This window comes from Malus domestica, chromosome 11 (assembly GCF_042453785.1).
Source record: "Malus domestica chromosome 11, GDT2T_hap1".
Lineage (NCBI taxonomy): Eukaryota > Viridiplantae > Streptophyta > Magnoliopsida > Rosales > Rosaceae > Malus > Malus domestica.
Genome location: NC_091671.1, coordinates 28,058,098 through 28,083,893, shown reverse-complemented (window position 1 = coordinate 28,083,893; position 25,796 = coordinate 28,058,098). Strand labels below are relative to the sequence as shown.

The following is a 25,796-nucleotide window of genomic DNA, read 5'->3' as shown; positions in this document are numbered from 1 at the left end:
CCAAACAAGAAAATTCATAAATTTTAGAAAATCAAATTCCGTTATTTTAAAATTCCCTAGTAATCTTAAATTTCCTCATTCAAACAGAGTGTAAGGGACCTTATAATATTCTAAAAAAAAAGGCTTGAGGAGAAGATGGTAATCTCCCATGTCGTATTCAATTGAGAATTTGAAAAAGTTTAAAAGAGTTATAAATTCATGGAGTTTAATGGTGTTCCACACATTCCATGTGAATTTTGGATAAAATCATTAGAAATCTTAGAGGTTGAGGTTTGATTTCCCAAAGCCAATAAAAAAACAGTATAAAATCCCTCTAAATCCATTAAAATACTTCATCATTAAAATACTTTAAAATCCAATTGTAATTGAATACATTTGGAGTTTTATGAACTACTTTAAAATCCTGAAAAAATGCACTCTAATTTTGTTAAGTTTTATACTCTTTTAAAATGTTGATTGAATACCTGTGAACTTCTACAGATTCATTTGAAATCTTGATTGAGTACATATAAATTTATCTACTCTTATACTCTTAAAAGCTTTTAAACTCCAAGTTGAATACATCCCCTCAGTCAGAAGCTCACTTGCAATAAAATGTGTGGCTTATCCTTAAATATTTAATAGAACTTTGTAATTTTTTTCTTAAAACCTATGCGCAACTTGGCATTTAATATAAATTTAATCCACAATCCTAATTGAAACAGCACGTCCACAACTGAATGCTGGTAAATTAAAACCAGACATTCTAGATTTCATTGGAAGCACAAAGTTTGACAGCTACATTAACTCTGAGATTACCATTACTTGAATAATGTACTTAATCATAACACATTTGTAACAAAAAATATAGCATATAAAAATACACTTGCAAGCTGCAGCTTGATCATCCGATTCTGATGGTTCGGTACTCGCGAGTAAGACCATACTTACCAATTATTTCGACATTATCAAAACAGTTACCCAGTTGACTAGTGCACAGTGAAGATTTGGACTGTTAATTGTCATTCAAACTACTCGTAACTAGAATTCGACCTCGTTGTGTACTCTGCCACGAGCTGAGCGAAGGACGATGATTTGTTTTCCAGCAATCTTGCTGGAGAATCATATTCCTCAATAAGCCCTGCAACACGATCAAAAATACGTTAAAAGTAAAAACAAAGGGGATCATTAGGAACGTTGGATGGATTCATATGGCAATACTAACCGTGACTTAGAAGCAGAACCATGTCACTGTCAAGAACAGAAGTTATACGATGCGCAATAGTAATGACTGTGCAGTCAGTAAAGTGTTGTCGAAGGGTCTGCTGGATCAGATTATCTGTAGCCGTATCAACCGATGCGGTAGCTTCATCAAGCACCAAAACCTTACTTTTCTTCAGGAGCACACGGCCAAGGCAGACCAACTGTCTCTGACCCATACTCCAGTTCTCTCCGTTCTCGCTAACTGCAGCAATTCTCGAAACATAAGCACAAATAATTTCCATGACATAGCATGAAATTGAGAGCATCTATATAGCCTCTAAATTAAGAACAAACCTGTGGAATCCAGCTTTCCTTCCTTTTTCCTAACTTCATCTCCAAGTTGGCACTTTTCGAGGGCCTAAAACAAATAAAAGACATGCTAATGAGTGACACCAATTTAGAACTGAAATATGTTTAGTGGGAACAAAATTCCTGTCATCAATGTAAAATCAACCCACCTCCCAAATTTGTTTGTCTGTGTACACTTCAAGCGGGTCCAGATTGCTTCTTACAGTCCCTTCAAACATGGTTGGGTCCTGAGGGATAATGCTCAGCCTAGACCTCAAATCATGCAGTCCAATTGAAGAGATATCAATACCATCTATCAAAATCTGGCCGGCACAAGGATCCACAATTCGGAAAAGGGTCTGTATGAGAGTTGATTTGCCACTGCCAGTTCTCCCCACAATCCCAGTTTTCAGTCCCCCAGGAAAGGTACATGTGAGACCTTGCAACACAAGTGGCATGTGTGGAGCATAGCGGACCTACATAAACATGAAATAACAGTCATAAACATGACTGATCCTATATCGTATGAAGAAATAAACCAGAACAGGAAGTACCTGAAGATCACGTATATCAACTTCTCCATGTGATGGCCAAGAACGATCTGGCTGATTGGATTCTATTACAAGAGGAGGCTCACTGGGAATATTAGTGTACTGTATTAATCTCTCCACTGATATTATTCTGTTCTCCACATTGCAAAGATTCCATATACACCAAGCTTGTAACATGTTTAGATTAAGTCCATATGTGACAGCCAATCCCGCAAGGCCTTTAGGGTAAAACATCCAAAACAGATAAGAATAGAGAGAATTCATAGATTTGCTTAACAATTATTTCAAGAATAATCAGTAAAACAAATGAGGAATAGCACTTGCCTGGATCAATCACCCCTGCTGGAATAGAAATCAAGAAAATCAAGGAAAATCCAAATGTGATAGATGACAACATATCCAAGCGAAAACATAGCCATTCCATTGCAGCTGCTGTATGGAAATTAGGCCGACCAAAACTATCGTTTAATTTCATGTTTGTATCCCTGAATCTTGATTCCTGGTCGAAGCTTCTAATAGTCGTTGACCCTGAAATTGTTTCGGCAAAATGTTGTATCACTGGAGCTTTGCATACTCCAACCAATCGTGCTAGTTCTCTTGCTGCAGGAATGTAGTATTGCTGCATCAATATAAATTTGTGAGCATTTTTTTAACATGATTCTTGTATATTCTTGGCTGTAACAGGAGTAAAATTTTCCGTCAAAGAGGAAGCCAAGTTTGGGCATGTATAGGCATGAAGAAAGAGCATCAATAGAGCATGAACAACGAAGAATTAAAACCGAAGGATTTTCGACAGTTGAATTCATGTGATAAGTTGACAGTGATAAATTGACGTATCAGTACAACGTATAAGATAGGAGCATTCGAACAAAGTGAGAAGAATTACCTGATACCAGATACAGATTGCAACCACGGGGATAAAAATGAAGAAAACCTGCCATGCAACCTGTGACATCACTGCAATAATTCCCAAAAGCTGGATCATTGAGTTTGCAAGGCCCCCAAGTTGATTCGGCATGTTCATGTCCACTACATTTTGGTCAGTAGAAGCCTGCAAGAAATTATGTAGCAACATTTATTCAACTACTGATTTTAGAAATATATTTTGCTTTGAACCACCCAATCAGGCATGATATTACAAATATATTTCACTTACTCTGTTTAGGATTCGTCCACCTGGAGTCGAATCAAAGAAAGACATTGGAGCACGGAAAATGCTATGGTGCATTTTACTAAAGAGTATAGTTGCTGTTTTGTACCCAGCTGTTGCAAGAAACACGGATCTGAAGAGAATACATAAAGAACTTCCAATAGCCAAAGCAACGTACACAATTATCAGTGTAGAGCTTGTAACAGCAGGTTTCGCATCCTCAGACACGGGAGTTGCCCAAGCCATCCAGTAATTGCTTCCAATTTGAAGGATCTGAAACAGAATTTGTCCAAGCAATATAAAAGGCACTAGAGCTCCACCGTACGCTGTGGTGATATACTTCCAGTAGACTGAAAACCCAACTCTACCCTTCTCTCTCTCTTCTTCTTGAACAATCTGCCCTTTTGGCTCACCTAAATCATCTGTTTTACTATTTTGAACATGTCTGCTTTCTTCTTTTTGGACAACCCTATTAGTACTAGCAGAATTTCCTTCTTCTTTGCTCACACTTATTTTTTCAGCAGGCCCTTCCTCTACAGAATTAAGCACGGACAAAGCTTCCTCATGCGCTCCCACAAGTTCCTCAAAATCAGTTCCGGAATTAAGAATATCATTGAACTTTCCAGCTTGAGTAATCCTTCCGTCCTTCATAACCTGATGACAAGGAGTGACTTTGAGTGGACATATACAAAGTAGATAATATCACGTATTGTAAATTGGAATTTCATAAAAAAAGCTGTGTGGATATTTTACCAATATAAGATCAGCAGCCGGCAAGAACTCCACTTGATGAGTGACATAAATTACTGTTTTCGAACTCAACAGGCCTAGCAAACATTCCTGTAGTGCAATTGTCAATTAAATAAATTAATAATGAAGTGTCAAACAAAAGAATATTATTGATGCATATGTCAATTGTTCGATGATGCAAATAACTTTGAAGATTCAGTTTATTACATATGGAATCACACTAGAATAGAGAAATGAAATACCTTAAAAAGGTGGGATCCTGTATGAGCATCAACGGCACTAAAAGGATCATCAAACAGATAAATATCAGCATCTTGGTATACAGCACGTGCAATTTGTATTCTTTGCTTCTGCCCTCCACTTAAATTGATTCCCCTCTCCCCTATAACCGTCTGATCACCAAACGATAGAACTTCGAGGTCCTTCTTTAACGAACATGCTTCTAGAACCCTGTCATAACTTTCTTTGTCCATCTGTTTACCAAACAATATGTTTTCTTCTATATTTCCACTCTGTATCCATGGTGACTGAGAAACATAGGCCTTGGTTCCACACAACTTAAGAGTCCCAGATATCTTTGGAACTTCTCCCAGAATGCATGAAAGTAAGCTCGACTTGCCCGAGCCAACGGTACCACAAACAGCAACTCTTGTACCACGGCTCACTTTGAAATTTATATCCTTCAATGTTGGATTAGGGGAAGATAAATCCCAAGAGAAATTCCCATCGACTATCTCAACTGTTGTATCAGAACTACCTCTTGGGATGTTCTCTATAACATCTGGCTGCAAGTCATCAAGACGAAGGAATGATGCAATTCTATCAAGAGATACCTTAGTTTGTGCTATCATTGAAATTGTATCCGGAAGACTATAAATAGGCTCTTGAAGAATTCTGAACGTTGCAAGTGCAGATAAGATCTTCCCAGATTCAAGTGGGATTCCCAAAAGCATGCAAGCAACAAAAGTGACCACAGACACAAATGTGGGGGCACCCCAGAAGACAAATAAGGTCATGGCCAAAGTGTAAACAAACTTTTGTAACCATCCTGCCTCTGACTTCCGGAGCTCATTAATTTTAGACAAAAACTTCATCTCCCATGCTTGAAGCTTGAGAATTCTCATGTTCCTCAAGATCTCAGATGTTGCCTTCATCCTTTTATCTTTTGACTTCATTAACTTGTCCTGAAACTTCTTCTGCAAGGACCCCAGGGGAACATTTACCAACATAACAATTATCGTTGCAATCAAAGTTGCGATAGCAGCAAGACCAAGATTTATGTACAAAATCACTAGGGCCAAGCCAACTTGTACAAGGATCATCCATGGATAGTGCATGTACCAAGTGAAGTTACCAATCCTCTCAGCATCGACAGTCATAAAATTGATAATCTCACCGCTTGTGTGGCCCTGCTTGGACTGGCATGACAAGGTCAAACCCTTGTTATAGATGGCTGTAACAAGTACTGCGCGGATTCTTACTCCTACCTGTTGCGTCTTAAAGAACCAGTGCCTTTGAGTGAGGCACTCCACGAGCTTTGCCAACAAAAATGCAGAAACCAAAACATAGCCTTCATTTTTGAACTGCCGTCGCCCATAGAGGTATTGAACAAGTGTGTCGATCAGATATGGACCAACATAAGACGCCATTGTGTAAAAAATCCCAAATGAAGCGGTCAAGAGAATCTCTTTCCAGGCTGAGAAGACTAATGCCTTCACCAGATGAAGTGTGGTAACTCTGCCGCTCCCACCACACCCCACATCGAGCTTACTTTTAAAACGAGGATAGGACCCAAATACACTGTCAACCTTATCTAGGTCGGGAACATCCTTAAGGTCCAACGCCTTCTTATTGCCAGCCGCAATTAGAGGACCCATCCAAGCAAAAGTAAGAATGCTGAAAATTCCAGCGTTTGAATAAGGGTTAACATTTGTTCCCCCTCTCGACTTATTTGACTCTCCATCATTACCTACACTAGTACTACGATTACCGTTCAAAAAGGGTTCCTCAAGAACAGAATCTCTACCCTCTTTCTTCCCGAAAAACCCCACATACATGAAAAACAAACCCGAAACAACACAGACAACATCGAAAATCAAAGATTTAACAGGCAACGAAACACGATCCTTGTGAAGAACAATGTCAATGACAAGGGAATAGCAAGAAATAGAGAAATAGAAACCCCACCAAACTCTCAAAAAGTTTGGGAACTTAATGGATTCAGCAGAATTGGAGAATTGGGTATGCAAATAAACACAAACTGCACCCCAAGAGAGTGTTCTAACAGCTAAATCCAAAAGGGTCACTACTTTTTCATCAGACCAACCATTTTTGTACCAAGAAAAGTAGTTCAATAAACAAAAAACCAGACAAAACCCAGAAACACAGAAAGTACAAATTAAAGCCTGCTTGTAGTACGAATTTCGGCTATTTGAAAACCTCTGTTTCGGAGCCTCTCCTCCTCCTCCATCACCCAACTTGAATTTCCTCCACAACCAAGAGAAGAACAACACAAATACCAACACTATGTGTAATGAACCAGAAAACCCATGTATAAAAACCGGTTTGAGCAGAAAATCGGTACCTGGATGCATCAGTGATGTGTAGTGTGAGAAGAAGATTGAGAGACGTGGTTTGATGAACCAAAAAACTCCACGATTTCTGGAGCTTTTTGCTCGGGGGTTCTGCAATTCTGGGAAAAGGGGTTTGAGTTTTGTTATTGGAGGTAGATTTTTGTGTGTTGTTATATAGGGGGGAGGGAAAGAGAGAGAGAGAGGGAGTGTGTGTGTCACTGTAGGAGTGGAAGTATGAGAGTGCAGAGTGAGAGAGGGAATGAAATGTCAAGGTGGAATCTTCCTGGAGCGGAGGCTAACGTAGTGCCCAAGACTCACATGACGGAGATCGCTAGACATAGACGGTAGCAAAGTGACGCAAACAAGTGTAGGTTCGAGGGAAAAAAACAACAATTTGACGGAGATCGCTAGTATGTGCTCGCTCTTTGCATATAAGTTCAAATCCTTAGTCATTAATTTAGATGAATTTAAAAGTTAATTAAATTTTAATATGCTAAGATTTTTTAGTTTTGAAAAAACCTCCTCTCTCCTCACGTCTCTGTCCTTCTTTTCTCCCTCAGCTCTCCCCTCGTCTACTCCATTGGCTTTGGTCTGAAAAAATAAAAAATTAAGAATTTTTTTTGGTCTGAAAAAATTAAGATAATTGAAAAAACTCTCTCCTTGATTTGCAGCAACGTTCCCAAATTTAAAAAAAAAAAAATACAATGATCTGTAAGTTCAGTTTGGAGGAACATGTATACATTTGATCTTGGGTGTCTCTTGATTTTGCAGCCTCCCCCGTTTCAGCCATCACCAATCCAACCTCCCCCGCTTCAGCCGCTACCAATCCGTTTCATCTCTCCATTGGTTTCGCCGCCGCCCAATTGGGTGTCTCTTGTTTCTGATTCCTCGCGAGCTTGTACCTGTGCAACTCGAGAATCTTGTGTTCGAGCCTGACGACAAGGATTGAAACTTCGCTGCCTCGCTGGGTTGTGGTGGTGGATCGGCTCGTAGAAATCGTCCGGCTCCCAGAGGTGGTCCAGCAGGCACGGGTTCTTGTTGTTGCCGCTCGAAACCAGTTGCCTCCTCACCTCCTCCAACAGTCTCAACATGTACCACTCGGTGTCCAATCTGGGTCGGATCGGCGAGTGACCCGTCGAGTGCGAGTCAGGTGTCAGGTGCAATCTGGATGGAAGACGTGGTCGGATTTGGGAAGCAAATGCAACGTTTCGAAGTCGTCGAACTCGCTCAAGCACACGGTGCATTCCAGAGCTCCCTTGCCGATCTTTCGAACCTTGACGGCGGAGTAGACGAGGGAGAGAAGAGGAAGAGAAGTGAGGGGAGGAGGGTTTTTTAATAAATTTTTATTTTTTTTCAGATTAAAAAATCTTAACTTATTAAATTTAATTAATTTTTAAATTCATTTGAGTGAGGAGTGGACCCCGCACCTGCCATGTCATCGCTTAACAGTAAAATTGACAGAAATTTTAATGGAGGCTTGACATTACAACGAATTCATAAGTTGAGGTATGACCATGGAAGAAAATGCCGATAATATCGGCGATATTTCGTCGATATTATCGGTTTTTCGGGACATGGATATTTTAATTGGTATCCGAATGGTTTTCGTCCAAATATCGCAATATTTTGGAAATATCGCGATATTTTTTTGAACGGTGCAATCGGACTCCGAGCCGAACGTCGGAGAAGAACGCCGGAGACGGTGTGCCTATTCCAGAGCCGATTTCATCCCAAAAACCTTGCAAAAACACGATTTTTAACTTCAATTTCACATATAAACTTCAAATTTCACGCATGCAAGAGGTAATAAACGATTCAACATATGTGATGTCGGTTTAGGGTTTAGGGTTTCAATGGAATCTCACCTGAAAACTTGTTCAGCGGCGCACCGCCACAAACGACTGAGCCAACTCCGACTTTGCCAGAGCCACGATCAACGGCGGCGACACCCAGATATCGAGAGGGATTCGAGATTGTCGGACTAAGGAGCAGAAGGCCGTGGTGTGTGTGTAGGGGAAGGGAGAAGAGAGATCGAGAGATCTGTGTGTGCGCGTGTGAGAAGGGAGAAGAGAGATCGGAGAAGGGAGAAGAGAGATCGAGAGATCTGTGTGTGTGTGTGTGTGTGTGTGTGTGTGTGGAAGAAGGGAGAAGAGAGATCGGAGAAGGGAGAAGAGAGATCGGAGAATGGAGAGAAGAGATCGAGAGATCTGTGTGTGTGTGTGTGTTTGGGAGAAGGGAGAAGAGAGATCGGAGATCTGTGTGTGTGTGTGTGTTTGGGAGAAGGGAGAAGAGAGATCAGAGATCTCTGTGTGTGTGTGTGTGGGAGAGAGAAGGGAGAAGAGAGATCGAGAAGGATCGAGAGAGATAGAGACTGAGGTCGTGGTCTGCGTGTGTGATGTTTGTGTGCGTGCGTTGTGTGCGTGTGTGGTTGCGTGCGTTGTGTCATTTGTGTGTGTGTCTGTGTGGGTTCCTCCTGTCAGGAGGACACATGACTCACTCAATATTCCCGACAAGTTTTACAATTATTTTGACAATTTGACAGACTCACTCAGTATTCCCGACAAGTTTTACAATTATTTTGACAATTTGACAGACTCACTTTTACAATTATAATTTGTATTCTTTTCAAACCATGGATGGTGGTTTCATTCAAAATCGTGTGCCGATATTGTTTTAAAAGGTGGAGTATCATAGCCATTGTGATATTCTTTCAAAGCTGCATTCTTTCAAGAGGTCGAGTGTCATAGCCATTCAAACCTTTTCGATTATTTTATTTCCCTTACCCCTTTCAAAGTCATTCTAGATCCATTCCAGAGCTTGAACACAAAGGGTTCCATATTTAAAGTAAGTTTACAAACTTATATTTATATTCTTATAATTTATACAACAACAAAAAAATTTGTGTGAACTCGTATGTTAATTTTTTTAAGTAATTAATACTTGCATTTTAGTTTTTGTAAGTAATTAAATAATGTTAACAATTACATATTAATTTTTTTAAGTAATTAATACTTGCATGTTAGTTTTTGTAAGTAATTAAGTAATGTTAACAATTAAATGTTAATTTTTTTAAGTAATTAATACTTGCATGTTAGTTTTTGTAAGTAATTAATTAATGTTAACAATTACATGTTAATTTTTTTTAAGTAATTAAGTAATGTTGTATAATTATTCCCTAGGATAATTTTAATATGTTTAATGTTATTTATTATTTTATTTCCCTTACCATTTTCAAAGCCATTCCAGATCTATTCCAAAGCTTGAACACAAAGGGTTCCATATTTAAGGTAAGTTTACAAACTTATATTTATATTATTGTAATTTATACAACAACAAATAAATTTGTGTGGACTCGTAAGTTAATTTTTTTAAGTAATTAATACTTGCATGTTAATTTTTGTAAGTAATTAAGTAATGTTAACAATTACATGTTAATTTTTTTAAGTAATTAAATAATGTTGTATAATTATTCCCTAGGATTATTTTAATATGTTTAATGTTATTTATTATTTTATTTCCCTTACCATTTTCAAAGCCATTCCAGCTCCATTCCAAAGCTTGAACACAAAGGGTTCCATATTTAAGGTAAGTTTACAAACTTATATTTATATTATTGTAATTTATACAACAACAAATAAATTTGTGTGGACTCGTATGTTAATTTTTTTTAAGTAATTAATACTTGCATGTTAATTTTTGTAAGTAGTTAAGTAATGTTAACAATTACATGTTAATTTTTTTAAGTAATTAAGTAATGTTGTATAATTATTCCCTAGGATAATTTTAATATGTTTAATGTTATTTATTATTTTATTAATATTAGGTTTTATTATCAAATATGATAATTATTCATTAATATTAGGTTTTTTTATTATCAAATTGGATTATTATTCATTAAATTAGATTATTATCAAATTGGATTATTCATTAAATTGGCTTATTATCAAATTGGACTATTCATTAAATTGGATTATTATTAAATTGGATTATTATCAATTTGGATTATTATTCATCACTATGTTTTATATTAGGATTATTTTTAAGATAATTCGATTATTATTCATTAAATTGGATTATTCATTAAATTGGCTTATTATCAAATTGGACTATTCATTAAATTGGATTATTATTAAATTGGATTATTATCAAATTGGATTATTATTCATCACTATGTTTTATATTAGGATTATTTTTTTATCAAATAGGATTTTTATTCATTAATATTAGGTTTTTTTTATTATCAAATTGGATTATTCATTAAATTGGATTATTATTAAAGTGAATTATTATTAAATTGGATTATTATCAAAAAGGAATATGATTCATCACTATGTTTTATATTAGGATTATTTTCATGAAACATAATTATCATCATTTATAGTAGGATTATTTATATTAGGATTATTATCAAAAAGGAATATTATTCATCATTTATATTAGGATTATTTTTTTATCAAATTGGATTATTATTCATTAATATTAGGTTTTATTATTCCATATTATTTTTTTAATTACTTAAATTTTTACAATCATTTTCTTTACTTCATATTTAATTCTTCTGTAGAATAACTTTATTATTTAGGTTCTCTTATATAACCGTCATCACTACTATATTTTTTGGCCAAAAAATATTTGTCTAATTTTCATGAAAAATAAATGTAGGTACATTTACGATGTCCAGTGGAGCTACTAAACGTGATCCAGCTTGAGAACATGGATACCCAATAGATGGAAACAAACATGGCACAATTTGCAAATATTGTGGTCGGGTAATGAAGAGTGGCGGAGTGACACGAATTAAGTACCATCTTAGTGGATTAGATCCAGCAAAAAATGTCCAACGATGCGATAATGTCCCCCCAGAAGTGAAGACATTCATCAGCACATTATTAAAAAATAAAAAACAGCAGAAGGAAAAGATAACACAGGGAATGGAAAATATTTGAGCTGGGCTACGGGGAGAAGTCTATGGCCAAGAGCTTGACAGTGATGATGATGACGATGAGGACGAATGTGATGATGACATGGGACCTGAAGAACGACGCAGTTTGAAACAAGTATTACGTGCCTCCAAACAGTCAGCATGGGAAAGAGAACACCTTCATAAAATTCCTAATAGAGCACAAGGTTCCGGGACAAGTGGTGGTGCACAAATGAGACGGGGAGGCAGTCTTAGAGAATCACAACCAACACCACCAATAGCCCCAAGTTTATATAAGTCATCCAAAGCACGTCAAAAGAGTATTTGAAGTTATTTCACTGGAGGTAATGTGAAGGAGGGAATGTGGCGTCTAATTAGCAAGTTCTTTATCTATGAAAATGTCCCTACTGCGAAGGCATCATCAAATCATTTCAAAAATATGGTAGTGGGATGTCAACAGGTCGGTGTTGGAGTACAACCTCCCACTCCCTATGAGATAAGAAACAAATATTTGGATATGGAGTATAAAGACATTGGCGAGTATGTTAACAAGTTGAGGTCAAAGTGGGAAACTAATGGTTGCACAATCATGTGTGACGGATGGACCGGCCAGACCAGATTGTCTATCATCAACTTCATGGTATACTCCAAGGGAAAGACAATTTTTTTGAAGTCTGTTGATGCTTCAGACCATATAAAGAATTACCAATATATTTACAAATTATTGAGGGATGTAATCATGGAGGTGGGAGAGCATAATGTTGTCCAAGTCGTGACCGACAACGGTTCTGCATTTGTCAAAGCTGGAAAAAAGTTAATGAAGCATCATAATGTGTTTTGGACATCATGTGCAGCACATTGTATTGATCTCATGTTTGAGGCAATGGGGAAGAGAGAGAATGTTGCTACTGTGGTCAAAAGAGCTAGAACGATCACAAATTATATTTACAATCACGGTTAGTTGTTGGCAAAGATGCGTGAATTTTGCAAAGGAGAAATTATTCGTCCAGCTATCGCTCGATTCGCCACCAACTACATTGCATTAGACAGCATACTCAAGAAGAAAGCAGGGTTGAAGCAACTATTCATAGTGACGATTGGGCCAACCACAATTTGAGCCGCTCAAATACAGGTCGTATGGTGGAAAGTATAGTGTTTGATCATGCTTTTTGGACTCAATCAGAACATGTGTGCCAAGTGTTTGAACCTCTTTACAAAGTTTTACGGTTCGTTGACACAGAGGTGTATCCTACTATGGGGGCAGTATATGAGTTGATGCGTGTAGTGAAGGATGAATTGGAAAGAAAACATGGTGCAAGGTGGGTCATAAAGATAATTGAAGACTGATGGTATAAAACATTATACCACGATTTGCATGCAGCATGTATAAATTATGTCATAATTTTGCAATTCGTTTCTTTAGTTGCATAAGTATTATTTCTCTTATTAGAGTACGTGTTTATTTGAACAGCATATTATTTGAATCCCCGATACCAATACAGACCCGGTGTTGGAGATGATGGTAACCTTATACGTGCTGTACATAATGTATACTCTAAATTAGACCCTGCATCACCAGCAGTTGGCCAATTTGGAAATGAGGTAGACAATTACTTAAAATATAATAATTACTTTGTTGGATTAAACTAACACGATTTATTGAATTCAGCTAACATGGTTTAAAGATGCAAGAAGAACTTTTGGAGAACCAACATCAGTTGCTGCTCGAACAAATATGTCTCCTAGTGAGTATAAACATATTTCACTATAAGTTTATAATAGAATTTGTTGGAGTTATTAGGCTTATCAACATTGTTTTTCATTGTAGCTGAATGGTGGATCATGTATGGGACCGATGCACCAACTGTGAGAAAGTTAGCAATCAAAGTATTATCACAAACAGCTTCCTCATCTGCTTGTGAAAGAAATTGGAGCACATTTGCACTCATACACACAAAGCAAAGAAATAAGTTGGCTCATAGTAGCTTGGAAAAATTAGTTTATTGCTACTACAACATGAAGCTTCAAATTCGAGATAAGGAAGCAGAAATAGATCATGTCGACCGTGGGGACCCACTAGATGTGTTTGATATTGTTGGTGAAGATGATGATACTAAAGGTAACCAACTTTTTCAATGGATTAGACCTCTTCATCTAGATGATGATGAAGGCAACCCAGCTCCCAGAGTTGCTGAAGAAGCACGTAATGAATGGATAAATGTAGAAAAAGTATTAGAGGAGGAGGTGGGATCTAACAGCGCTGACTCTTTGGAAAAACTTTTGCGCCCAAGACCAAAAAACACTGGAATTCCACCTTCTTCCAATCCTACACAACCACAACATCATGCTGATACTAATGATAGCTCTAGTACAAGATCAGGAGACTCACCTACCACTGGAGGTGGGAATGATGAAGGACATAGTGGAGCTGGAGGTAGTGGTGATGGATATGGAAACTATTATGGACCACCACCTCCTGGATATATGAGCCCCTTCACTGGTGAGGCAAACTTCACGCATGCAACACAGGATGATGACCATGGCAGTAAGCGGGCAGGACCAGGAATTGGTGCCATAGGGAAAGACTATACTCGCAGAGAAAGAGGCAAGGGAATTTTGTCAAGTCAAGAAGATGACTCGTTATCTAGAACTTCAGACTCTGTTGGATTGGGAAGTAGTAACTATGGTTATACTTATAACCAACCATTTCCCTACCCTTCATATCCCATTCCTGTTGGGATGGAATCGAGCGACTCATGGAAACAATCCCAGACTCAATCTTCAAATGATTTTTCTTATGGACAACCTCAACCAATCTCGGATCCATATGGGTGGCATGTTAACAATTACATGCAAAACTATTTTGGGGATTTATCATTTGATAACTACTCTTCACAATACACTCATTCTACACGTAGAGATGATGAAGATAGTGAAAAATTTGAAACTCATAGAAACTCTATGTGGTACTAAAGTGTAAAATATTGTACTAATTCATTATATATAAATGATTATGGTGTGTTTAGACTTCTTTCATTAATTACTACATATTTTCTACACTCACAATGTTTGTCAGCTCGCTATATAATCAACTTGATAATGTTAAATCCGTTATGCAATGCATTTCTTTCCAATTTTTTGTGATAAACTAATAGATAATTGACTAAATAAACATCCTACAAAGTTTCAATAAAAAATTCCAAGTTTTTCTTACAATTTCCGTGGTTTCCATGTAATTTTTATCGATATCGATATTTTACCGATATTTCCATCGATATTTCCATGTTTTCGAACTATCGATATTTCCGATATTACTGATATTTTCTTCCTTGGGTATGACATTGCAATTTTTAAAATATGAGGTATGAGATTGTCTTTCGACTCATAATTGAGGTAGTTTTGTGTAATTTACCCAAAAAAAATTATGTATATTTATATTTGTTCCTTTTGTTGATTAAATTGTTATTGGCAAGTTGTTTACTAAATTTGTAATTTGCAAGTTGGTTATTTTTGTCAAAACTTTGAAGAGAAATGCTAAAGAGACTCTCAAAAGTGGGATTTTACATGGATTCTTGGACACCTTATGTTTTTGGCGTAATGTTTTATAATGTTGGCATGGAAATTGATGTCAAACCATGACAGAATGTAACGACCAGTCCTAGATTTTATGAAACGGAAGGGAAATTTTGTAATTTCACTTTGGTTGGGAGATATTTTGTTATGTTTGATTTTGGTCTAATTTAGTGTTCCTTAAAGGGCCCACTCCTTTTATTTGGTCTCCCTCTTCTTCTCTCTTTCTTCCATTTTTCCGTGAGACTCTCATTTCTCTCTAACTTTCTCACTCACTCTCGGCCCTCCCATTTCTGTCTCAAAACCATCAATCCACAAGGGCATAACAAACAACAACAATGACAACACTCCCACCACCGCCTAAACCAAGAGCACCATGAGCTTGGTCTCATCCTCACGAGCCTAGAACACCCAAACTCACCTCGAACGTCCTTCCGAATCGTCGGGATTGAAACCAAGTTGGGCCGCAACCTTTCAGGCCATTTTTCGACCAAACCACGACAAGTTAGCCATTGAAAAAGGTACCATTCTCTTCATCTCGTTGAGAAGTATGATTTTCATTTTTGAATCACTTGATTACGTTGAGTATTGAAAAAGTTATGAGCGTTTAAAGTTGGGGTGTGCTATCCACACACCTCCTTTTACTTCTTACACACCCCTTGTTAATTTCTATCCTTTGATTTTCTTCAATTCATTTGATCCAACAGCCGAAAATTAAAAGGGTGTGTGAAAAGTAAAATGGGGTGTGTGAATATTACACCTTTTAAAGTTTACCCAGTTTCCGGTGAGCACCGCAACTTTCGAGGTGTTTTCTGGCCAATCCACGGCAAGTTAGCCATCGTGCAAGGTACCATTCTCTTCATCTCGTTGAGTTCTACAACTTAGGTTTTTGAGTCACTCGATTTGGTTTAGTATCGAAGAAGTTATGAATGTTTGAAGTTGTGCCCAGAAATCAACCAAACCTTGGCATGAAACCGGGTCGACCCGACCCGATTACCCTGAAACCTAGATCCAAGATCCAATCTTGTAGCCGACCCAACCCAGACCCTTTGGGCCAGGCTACCAAGCCCAAGCCTATAATTGTGACCCAATTACCCCGCCTAATTGCCCAAGCCCAAACCCACCAAGCCCAAACCCAAGACCTAGACCCGTTGACTTTGACCTAACCATTGACTTTCGCTGTTGACCTTTGACCGGTCAACGTTGACTTTGGGTTGACTTTTTTCGGGTTTTGACCGGGACCCCTCCTAGGCTAATTTTGACATCCTAAATCCGTTTATGATGTCCATTTCCCAAAATTAAATCATTTGAGTAAAGTTTTATTAATTGGACCATTTATGTGCTTAGGTGCAGTTATTTGTGGCGTTTCCATCCACCCTTATTTGCACAGCTCTTTGCCAACGGTGTAAGGTGAGTAGACCCCTTCTAAAATGCATATTTTACTATTAGAAATGCATACATGAAAAACATGGTTTAATGGTTACATTTTATGAAATGTTTATGAGTAAATTAAATTTACACTTTGTGAGATATCATGCTTTATTGAGAATATTTTGGAATACCATCCTTTATTGATTTTGACGTTCTTCGTAGTATAAATGATTGATGACTATATACTACGAATAGTTTTTACGATATGACGTTATAGCTACCGAACTCCAATTAGGATATATATATATATATATATATATATATATATATATATTAGAAATCATGCGATACTGCCTACGGGCGAATGATATTTATATATGTCTTTGGGTGGGTGCTGTAGGAACCTACGAGCGTCAGATACTTATATTGGCTTCAGCTGGGGGTTGTAGTGCCTAAGGGCGGAAGATACTTATATTGGCTTCGGTCGGGCGTTTGTAGATGGCTTCGGCCGGAATATATTCATATTGGCTATGGTCGGGTGCTTGGTTGGTGCCTATGGGCGGGAGATATTCATATTGGCTACGGCCAAGCATTTGGTTGGTGCCTACGGGTGGAAGATACTTATATTGGCTTCGGCTTGGAAATGTAGTTCCTACAGGTGGAAAATACTTATATTGGCTTTGGCTGGGAGATTTAGTGCCTACGGGCGAATGATCTACCTATGGGCGCGTAAAGTAGAACCTTCAGATGAATGAAAAAGTGTTCTATGTGCCTTCGGGCAAATGAAAATATTATATATATGTATATGCCTTATGTATGCACCTCTACTAAACACACTATATGTGATATATGTTTTATGAAAGGTTTTATGGCATGCTAACGTTTTCGAAAAACCTATTACATATTATACTTTTGAGTTTTCATAAACTTTGTGAGTTAGTACGTTGAGAAATAATTATGTTAGTAATATTTATATATCAAGTTGGTCCACTCATGTTTTGTTTTGTACCCCCTCAAAACTTAGATTCGAGGCATATAATCTCGGCGTTAAAGCACTTCTGCATCGACATTTTCGAGTCCTTTCGGTGTAGGACCCATCCTTTTGTTCATTCAATTTTATATTATTCATTTTTAATGTTTAGGATTAGTTGTATGCTCTGAACACGTTCCATAATTGCATAATCATTGTATTTAAATTTATAAGTATTGTTTATATTTATTATTTCTCATGCATCCTAATATGGCTTCGTCACCTTCGAGTGTCGGCCAACACGTGCCTACCCTGGTGTTTGGTGAATATCCGGGTCGGACGTGTCAATTTGGTATCAGAGCGTGGTTTGTTCAGAGCATACTTAGGATCTTCTGTTACTATAGTGGTGTGTTGGTCATGACATCATTTAGATGTCACGACTTCTGAATTTGTTGTCATTCGGCACGGTTGTGCAACCCTTATTCTGCATGAATAGTCATATCCTATTGAAGAATAAGAATTTCGTGTTAGGATTATGCCTCATCGGTGACGAAATGGATTGTTGGACGACTTTCAACATTCGACCGATACTCTGCAACATACGTTCCTTAAGAATTGCCGGCAGAGTTGGTTTTTACATTAAAGTGACATGAACTAGAAATATCAGTAAGAGGAAGTCTGGTTAAGACCAGCTGTAGACCCGAAGTGGCAATGCCACTCTGTAACATGCGTTCCTTAGGAATTGCAGGCATAGTGGTATCTACACAGGAATGTGGTGAAACGGAAAAATCTAGTGGTTTGAATTTAGAAAACCTAAATCGGTGATGTCATTTTGTGACATGCGTTCCCTAGGAATGGCGGGCAGAGTTGTATCTTTATGGAAATTGTTCGAAACATTCGAAGTGCGTGTTGGAGAAGGCGAGTAAGCATTAGACGTTGAGAAGATTAGTAATTGTTAGTTTGGTGGGATTGAATCAATGTCCTTAGACTCGCTCATGCTGAGGAAATTGTGTGGATTGTTAGAACAATTCTTTGTGATTGTTCTATCGAAAACCTTCTTGCTTACTCCAACCATGACGTCAGGTTCACTAAATATCAATTGTCAGTTGTACGTCAAATTCTTCGAACATTGTTTTTGCCTAGAGTAGATACTTCTCTTGGGAGTTTCTTTGGTAACAGAAGTTACTCTTACCAAATCCAAGGTTGTGACAATTGGAAATCAAGAATCTTCTCGAGTGTCGTGAATTACGAAATATCATTGGTATTGTCGATTTCTATCGACAGTTGCCAACAATTTTCTACCATAACCCAAACCCTCAACTTCGGCTAGGGAATAAATCAGTTTTGTTCGAGATGCTGTCTCACCTTGCCATTGTTCATATACTTCTCGATGACACCAACAAAAATTTCGAATCTGTCTATGATGTTTTACTGAAGGTGTCATTGTGCACTGAGGTAGCATATTGGGCGATGCTTTTGCTTTTCGACGGTTGGGACCACCTGATTTAAACCGTCCTATTTCCGACCTGGAGCCTACAGTTATAGTCCTAACTTGAAAATCTAAGAACACCCTCACCGTGGTGAAACACGTAAGATCTTTATCAACCTTGTAAAACTTCTTAGTTAGATTCTCAGTCGAAATGAGCTAAGTCTCTGGCGACGGTGATTGATAGAGTATATAAATGTCTACAACTGCACCATCGTGTACCACCCCGATTGTGCAAGCGTAGTTGCTGAACACCTCAATAGAAAGACACACCGATACTCGAATATTCTTCAATCATTTATATTTCCCCCTTGTATGGAACTCTTGGATATTCTGCGATATGATTATGGATAATCAGGAACCAACTTAGCTAATTTTCAGGTTCGACCATTTCAAGTTGTTACTACCCAATCAAGCTAGGTACTTGTATGAACTCAAGCATCAGAGTTGTATATTCAAATCCAGATATATTGTACTCTATATTTAATTGACTTATTTTGACCCTCAAATCTTAGTGTGTTCTTTTAGCCTTCTTGATGTGTTTTCTTGCTCAATCAGTGAGGAACTCACGATAGACCGACTCGACGGGTGCGTGCGCCCAATTTCATGTCGATGCTAGCAGGAATATTTGGAGCATAACCTTCTTGTAAGCCTACCAGACTTATCAAGAAGAGTTTCATGTGGCCATGAGCTTTGAGCCGCCTTTTAGTATGGGTGGTCAGCAGATTGCATCACCGATCACTATCTTCACGCAGGAATGAATAGTCACCTCATATTATCTTGCTATATTTCATTGGCATCATATCGTACTCTAGTAGTTCTTTCCTAACGATATATATATATATATATATATATATATAAGTTCATTTGCCCAAATATTTTATGGGTATCTTCCACCCAACCCTAACACACCTTTTATATACATCTACTGAGATTAAATTCCATCTTGGGTTATGAGTCTGGTAATTCCGAGCCAGTTTTTGTGAATGGTTTAGAGCGGCAGTCGTTATTCGAAGGAAGTAGTCCAAGTGATTGCTTTTCTAATATAGGTTTCGAACCTTGTACTTCTCGGCCAGGAGAGCGATGATCGCGGTTAGTCACGAAAGACATGTTTATGATATTTGTTCACCTCTACGCATCTTTCGATTACTTCACTCCAGGACCTTGTTGTTTGTGATGCGCGTTTCACTTCTAAGTTTTGTGAAGTTTCGTGAAGGCCTTGAGTATTAAGTTGTTTGTTTTGTATCGCATTTTTATTTGCAGGTTGTTGGACAATCTTGAACGAAATATCTAGATATTGAAAGATGTGTTGCATTCTTTTCATTTGTGCTTTCTGAATGATTAGATTTTGCGCTGATCTCTTTTGGAGTAGTTATGACGATAGTTTTATTTTCAGTTTGAGTATAACACTATTTGATACTTAATATGATAGATTCTAATAGCAACATTGGTTCGACTGTGGAGTTCTACGAATTGGTTTTCGGATGTTTGATTTTATGATTTGAGAAACTGTGTACTTGTGTTGTTGTTGACTTGGGATTGGACAAATTGGTATGTTTGCACCCTTAGGAAATTACTACTTGCTTATCGAGACAAGAATGTGTTGTTGATATCGCGGGCGGCTGGCTATAATATCGATGACATATTTGTTGGGTTCGTTAAGTAAGTGGACAAGTAGACCCATCTATGATAGTTGTTACTTTTTAGTTATTGTTGGGGCTCGACCCAAAGACACATCTGTTCTCGGAGTACGTGACGTTTTGACTACTTGGGCGAGACCCACTTCCATTTTCGGTTTTGATTTTCAGTACGAGTATTTTGTTTTACCTTATATTAGTTATATTTTTTGTCTTTTTGACGCTACAAACTTTCGGTTAAGTCTTTTCCATTTTTAGTTTTAAGTTCAGTACTAGTTTTCGACCTCTATGTTAGTACTTATTTATTTTGACGCTATCTTACTACGTACATATTTTTTACCATACATTACTATACAATTTTCGATTTATATCCTTATAAAGTATGTTTTTACTATTATACTGATGGGGGAAGAAAGTAAGAGCTTGGAGGCATGAAAGAGGATTTGGCAAACCGCTCACGACGGTGTGGCATATTCTCTTTGATGTAACCACTCTGACTTGATTTCTTCTTTATACATATTTTCTTTCCTATCTTCGAGTATTTATGTATAGTACGTTATTTCAAATTTCGGGACAAAATTTTCTTAACGGGGGTAGATTATAACGACCCGTTCCGGATTTTACGAAATAGAAGGGCAATTTTGTAATTTCACTTTGGTTGGGAGATATTTTGTTTTGGCTACGGCCTGGCGTTTGGTTGGTGCCTACGGGCGGAAGATACTTATATTGGCTTTGGCCATGAGATGTAGTGCCTACAGGCAGAAGATACTTATATTGGCTTTGATCGGGAGATGTAGTGCCTACAGGCGAATGATACTGCTTACAGGCGCATGATGTAGAACCTTCGAATGAATGAAGAAGTGTTCTATATGCCTTATATATACACCTCTACTAAACACACTATATATGATATATGTTTTATGAAAGGCTTTATGGCATGCTAGGGTTTTCGGAAAACTTATTACGTATTATATTATTGAGTTTTCATAAATTTTGGGGATTAGTACGTTGAGAAATACTTATGTTAGAACTATTTATATATCAATTTGGTCCATTCATGTTTTGTTTTGTGCCCCCTCAGGACTTAGATTCGAGGCGTACAATCCCGGCGTCAAGGCACTCCCACATCGGCATCTTCGAGTCATCTCGGTGTAGGATCCATCCTTTTGTTCATTCAATTTTATATTATTCCTTTTTAGTGTTTATGATTAGTTGCATGTTTTGAACACGTTCCATAATTGCATAATCATTGCATTTAAATTTATAAGTATTGTCTATATTTATTATTTCTCATGCATCCTAATATGGCTTCGTCACCTTCAAATGTCGGCCATCATGTGCTTACCCTAGTGTTTGGTGAATATTAGGGTCGGGCATGTCACAAAAAATTCATAAAGAGTCATACTTTGAGAAAGTCTTGGTAGTATTTCTCAACATTCAATTAACATCACTGCCTTTGCACTATGATGTGTCTTAAGCGTCAAATCTTGGGTTTGGAGCGGCAAGTTCAAAGTGGTTTGAGATTATGGTGGGATTATCTCTCATCTAATCACCCTTAACTCAGTTCATTACTTATTTTATTTGCCAAACTAGGTCATAGACTTTTGCGGCTTGTTTACTTTCAAATTCACAAAAAATTACCACTTAGTACTACGACATAGTGATATTCTTCTTCACTTGTAAGTTAAAGGTCTTAGATTCGATTCTCGCTAAAGGCGAATTTGAACCACTTTATTGTTAACCCATTGTAAGGCTAAGCCCACCTCCATTTATTTTGTGTATATAATATCATTTGTTTAAAAAAAAAATTCACAAAAACTTCACTTAATTTCAAACACATGTTTTGACTAAAGTACTGGTTCAAGACTTAAGCATGTCAAGTGGGACACCCTGATTCCAATTTCCATGTCGCATGCTGGATTTTGATGCTTTTTTAAATTCCGATGCTTTTGAAGTGGTATGTCCTTTTTGCACGAAGTGGTAATACCTTTTAACTTTTAAGTTTTGCATTTTATTATGAGTAAATTGCTAATTTTTCTCGTCAATTTTCACTTGGCTTTCGATTTCTTTTTTAAACTTTTTATTTGAAAAATCAAGGATTTAAACTAATTTTTTTGGTCGATTTTCCCTTACCGTTAGTTGTCTATAAATTGCAACCAAATTAATGTTAATTCTTATCACGTGCACATCACGTGACTCTCCTTTGAGTACAAAAAGCATCACTTTGCTAGACATTCAGACACAAAAGTTATAGAATTACACAGATTTGCATTGGTCGACATTTTAGAAATATAGAGTTTTCAATTATTTTAAAGAACGAATCGACCGAACTACCCTTATATGTTGTGTACATGCTTCCATTTAACAGAAATTTGGATAGAATGAATGAAAAACTTACACTGTCACATCCTGGCCCGGGGTGGATCACTTCCCGGGCCCGCTCCACCACCATAGCACGATATTGTCTGCTTTGGGCCCCGACCACACCCTCACGGTTTTGTTTCTGGGAACTCACGAGCAACTTCCCAGTGGGTCACCCATCCTGGGAGTGCTCTGGCATCCTTCTCGCTTAACTTCGGAGTTCCTACGGAACCCGAAGCTAGTGAGCTCCCAAAAGGCCTCGTGCTAGGTAGGGATAAGAATATACATTTAAGGATCACTCCCCTAGGCGATGTGGGATGTCATAATCCACCCCCTTCAGGGGCCCGACGTCTTCGTCGGCACACCACGGCCAGCGTTAGGCTCTGATACGAATTGTCATATCCCGGCTCAGGGTGGATCACTTCCCGGGCCCGCTCCATCATCATAGCACGATATTGTCCACTTTGGGCCCTGACCACGCCTTCACGGTTTTGTTTCTGGGAACTCATGAGCAACTTCCCAGTGGGTCACCCATCCTAGGAGTGCTCTGGCATCCTTCTCACTTATCTTCGGAGTTCCTACGGAACCCGAAGCCAGTGAGCTCCCAAAAGGCCTCGTGCTAGGTAGGGATAAGAATATACATTTAAGGATCACTCCCCTAGGCGATGTGGGATGTCACAATCATTCTTGACCCGGTCTTATCTCCTTCGTCTGAGGTCCGTTGGAGGTGATTCTGGTGTCTATGGAACGTTCTCAACGAGCCCAACATCCCTGTGGTGGTAGATTATCAAATTTCTTGTCAAATTTATTCGAATTGAAGCCGTATACCCACGGTGGTTCTGACGGGTTTTTCTTTTCTCCAGTGAATTTAGAAATGATTCCTTCCAATTACCACCACCATTATACTCCCTTAGAACCCAGGAACAAAGCCCATGTAGTGGTGGAGGTGTTAGAGCAAGTTTGAAGGCCGAATCGAATCACACACAAAACTAGGGTTCCACAGGGATTTTGGTGAAATTGAAGTGTTTCCAGGCCAAATTGGCCTTGGCCTCAGGTATAAAGTTTACTCTACTCATTGAGATCTTCAATTATGTATTTTTTGAGAATTTTTGGAAATAGTTGGATCTTCCGGCGAGCTGGGGCGGCGGCGCGTGGCCAATGGCCCGCCAATGTCATTCTTAGCATGTGTTTAAGGTTCTAGGTTCAGTTTTGATAATTGATAGACGTGAATTGAGTAATTGAACCTAAGTTTGTTACGATTCGTGGTTAGGTGAAAATGTGAATTGACGATCCGACCGTTGGATTGTCACCAAACTTTGATACATTGTAATACGTAATATTTGAGGATTATAGGAACTTACGGATCTGGAATCCGATTTACGGATCTTTCGAAATTGGAGTTGTAAGTTCATAAAATAGAATGTTAACCGTCACTTGGTTTTGGAAATTGACAGAGATCCGACCGTTGGATGGTAATGAAATTTTAGGATGTTGTCCTAGAGGTATATTGTGGACCTCTGGAAGTTATGGATTGGAAATCTGAGTTGCAGATCTTCCGAATCGAATTACGTAGTGACGTGTTTTATATAAGTTATATATTCTATCGATATGATTTCTGAGGTTGGATTTGATTATTGTTCTAGGCGCCGATCGTCATGATGCCTTGATGTGTTGTGCTAGGGAGTTGTTGGGCGAACTCCAGGTGAGTGGGCAGTATTTCTCTTTATACCTATATACTATTGATATTTTTCTCGGAAATTGAATTTAAATGAAAGTATGTTTTAAAATGCCATGTATGCATATTATGAGATATATGAATTAATAATTGATGCATATATATATATATATATATATATATATATATATGTGTGTGTGTGTGTGTGTGTGTGTGTGTGTGTGTGTGAATTGGTGCTGTGGACGCACAGGTAAGTATCAGGTGAGTTTTATGTTATTCATGTGAATCATTGATGATGTGAATTGTGTTGAAAGCTCATAACCTGCACCCCTGGTGTTAGTGCTTATATTATTCACCGCACCGCACGCTCACCTTGGATCCAAGTAGGTGCATGTCATACAGACCGATAGAGGGTTCCGACATGCTAGTCGTACAGACTACTAGAAGTGGTTCCGACTAGTAGGTGACCTTAGATTATGTGCACAGATGATTGATGAGAGAAGCACTAGAGCGTATTATTACACCATTCTTGTCGTACAGACTACTTTAGGTAGTTCCGACTTATGTGCAGAGTAGTGCCGTACAGGTCACCGTGGTGACTCCGGCTGGATTGGATATTGAGCTATAGAATTAACCGTACAGGACCAACTGCAGGGTATCCGATTGATTCATTATGTCACCTGTTATATTGATGCACCCATATTCTGTCATTGACATTATTGCATGGCATACTCTCTGGATTTTGGTAAAGATTAATGTTTTGAGAGATTTGAACAAATATTATGCTATTATGTTATTTTATGGGAAAGTATACAGGTTTTACGGCGAGGGGTTAGAAATGTTTTAAAAAAACTTTGTTTTACTGACCCACTTAATTTTGTTTTGCGCCCTTCCAGGTTCTAGATAGCAGAGCTTTGGTAGCCACGAGGAATCCAACGGTGTTCTGACAGAATTCACAAAAGTAGGACTCACCCTTGGGTGTTTCATCTTAGTAATTGTAATTTTTAAAGCTTCCGAACTGTGTAAATGGTTACGTCACTCTCATGTGACGGCCAGCATGCCCTCCTTCGGGACGGGGTGTGTCATACACTAGGGGGAAATCACCCAAAAAAATTAGTTTAAGTCCTTAATTGGCTAATTGAAAAATTTAGGGGGAAATCGAAATGTAAGCAAAGTTCAAGGGAAAAATCGGTAGTTTATTCTTTTATTATTTTTAGTAATATTATTTATAAGCGAAATGTTTTTAAATTT

The 25,796-nt window shown here is 38.0% G+C and overlaps 1 protein-coding gene and 2 long non-coding RNA genes across 3 annotated transcripts; 1 reads left to right on the top strand and 2 right to left on the bottom strand.

The window, feature by feature from the left end:
• Window positions 1-708: 708 nt before the first annotated feature.
• On the bottom strand, window positions 709-6,905 carry LOC103448329 (ABC transporter C family member 3-like). Its single transcript, XM_070807413.1, has 10 exons — window positions 4,224-6,905; window positions 3,985-4,071; window positions 3,238-3,885; window positions 2,968-3,132; window positions 2,406-2,700; window positions 2,085-2,299; window positions 1,701-2,006; window positions 1,537-1,600; window positions 1,205-1,444; window positions 709-1,120 (listed from the first exon to the last, which is right to left on the bottom strand). The coding sequence occupies exons 1-10, from the start codon at window positions 6,573-6,575 to the stop codon at window positions 1,011-1,013; spliced, it is 4,482 nt and encodes a 1,493-aa protein (XP_070663514.1). The 5' UTR covers window positions 6,576-6,905; the 3' UTR covers window positions 709-1,010.
• Window positions 6,906-7,010: 105 nt separating this feature from the next.
• Window positions 7,011-7,515, bottom strand: LOC139187692 (uncharacterized). Its single transcript, XR_011572691.1, has 2 exons — window positions 7,295-7,515; window positions 7,011-7,145 (listed from the first exon to the last, which is right to left on the bottom strand). It is a non-coding gene; the product is annotated as an uncharacterized lncRNA (long non-coding RNA).
• Window positions 7,516-12,952: 5,437 nt separating this feature from the next.
• On the top strand, window positions 12,953-13,444 carry LOC139189722 (uncharacterized). Its single transcript, XR_011573589.1, has 3 exons — window positions 12,953-13,077; window positions 13,145-13,220; window positions 13,304-13,444. It is a non-coding gene; the product is annotated as an uncharacterized lncRNA (long non-coding RNA).
• Window positions 13,445-25,796: the final 12,352 nt, after the last annotated feature.

Bases quoted from the DNA above. Each gene is read 5' to 3' on its own strand.
- LOC103448329 (XM_070807413.1), bottom strand. From the start codon at position 6,575: ATGCATCCAGGTACCGATTTTCTGCTCAAACCGGTTTTTATACATGGG. The intron at 2,701-2,967 runs GTAATTCTTCTC...ATATTGATGCAG, and splicing joins CAATCTGTATCTGGTATCAG to CAATACTACATTCCTGCAGC. The intron at 1,601-1,700 runs GTGGGTTGATTT...TATTTGTTTTAG, and splicing joins CAGACAAACAAATTTGGGAG to GCCCTCGAAAAGTGCCAACT.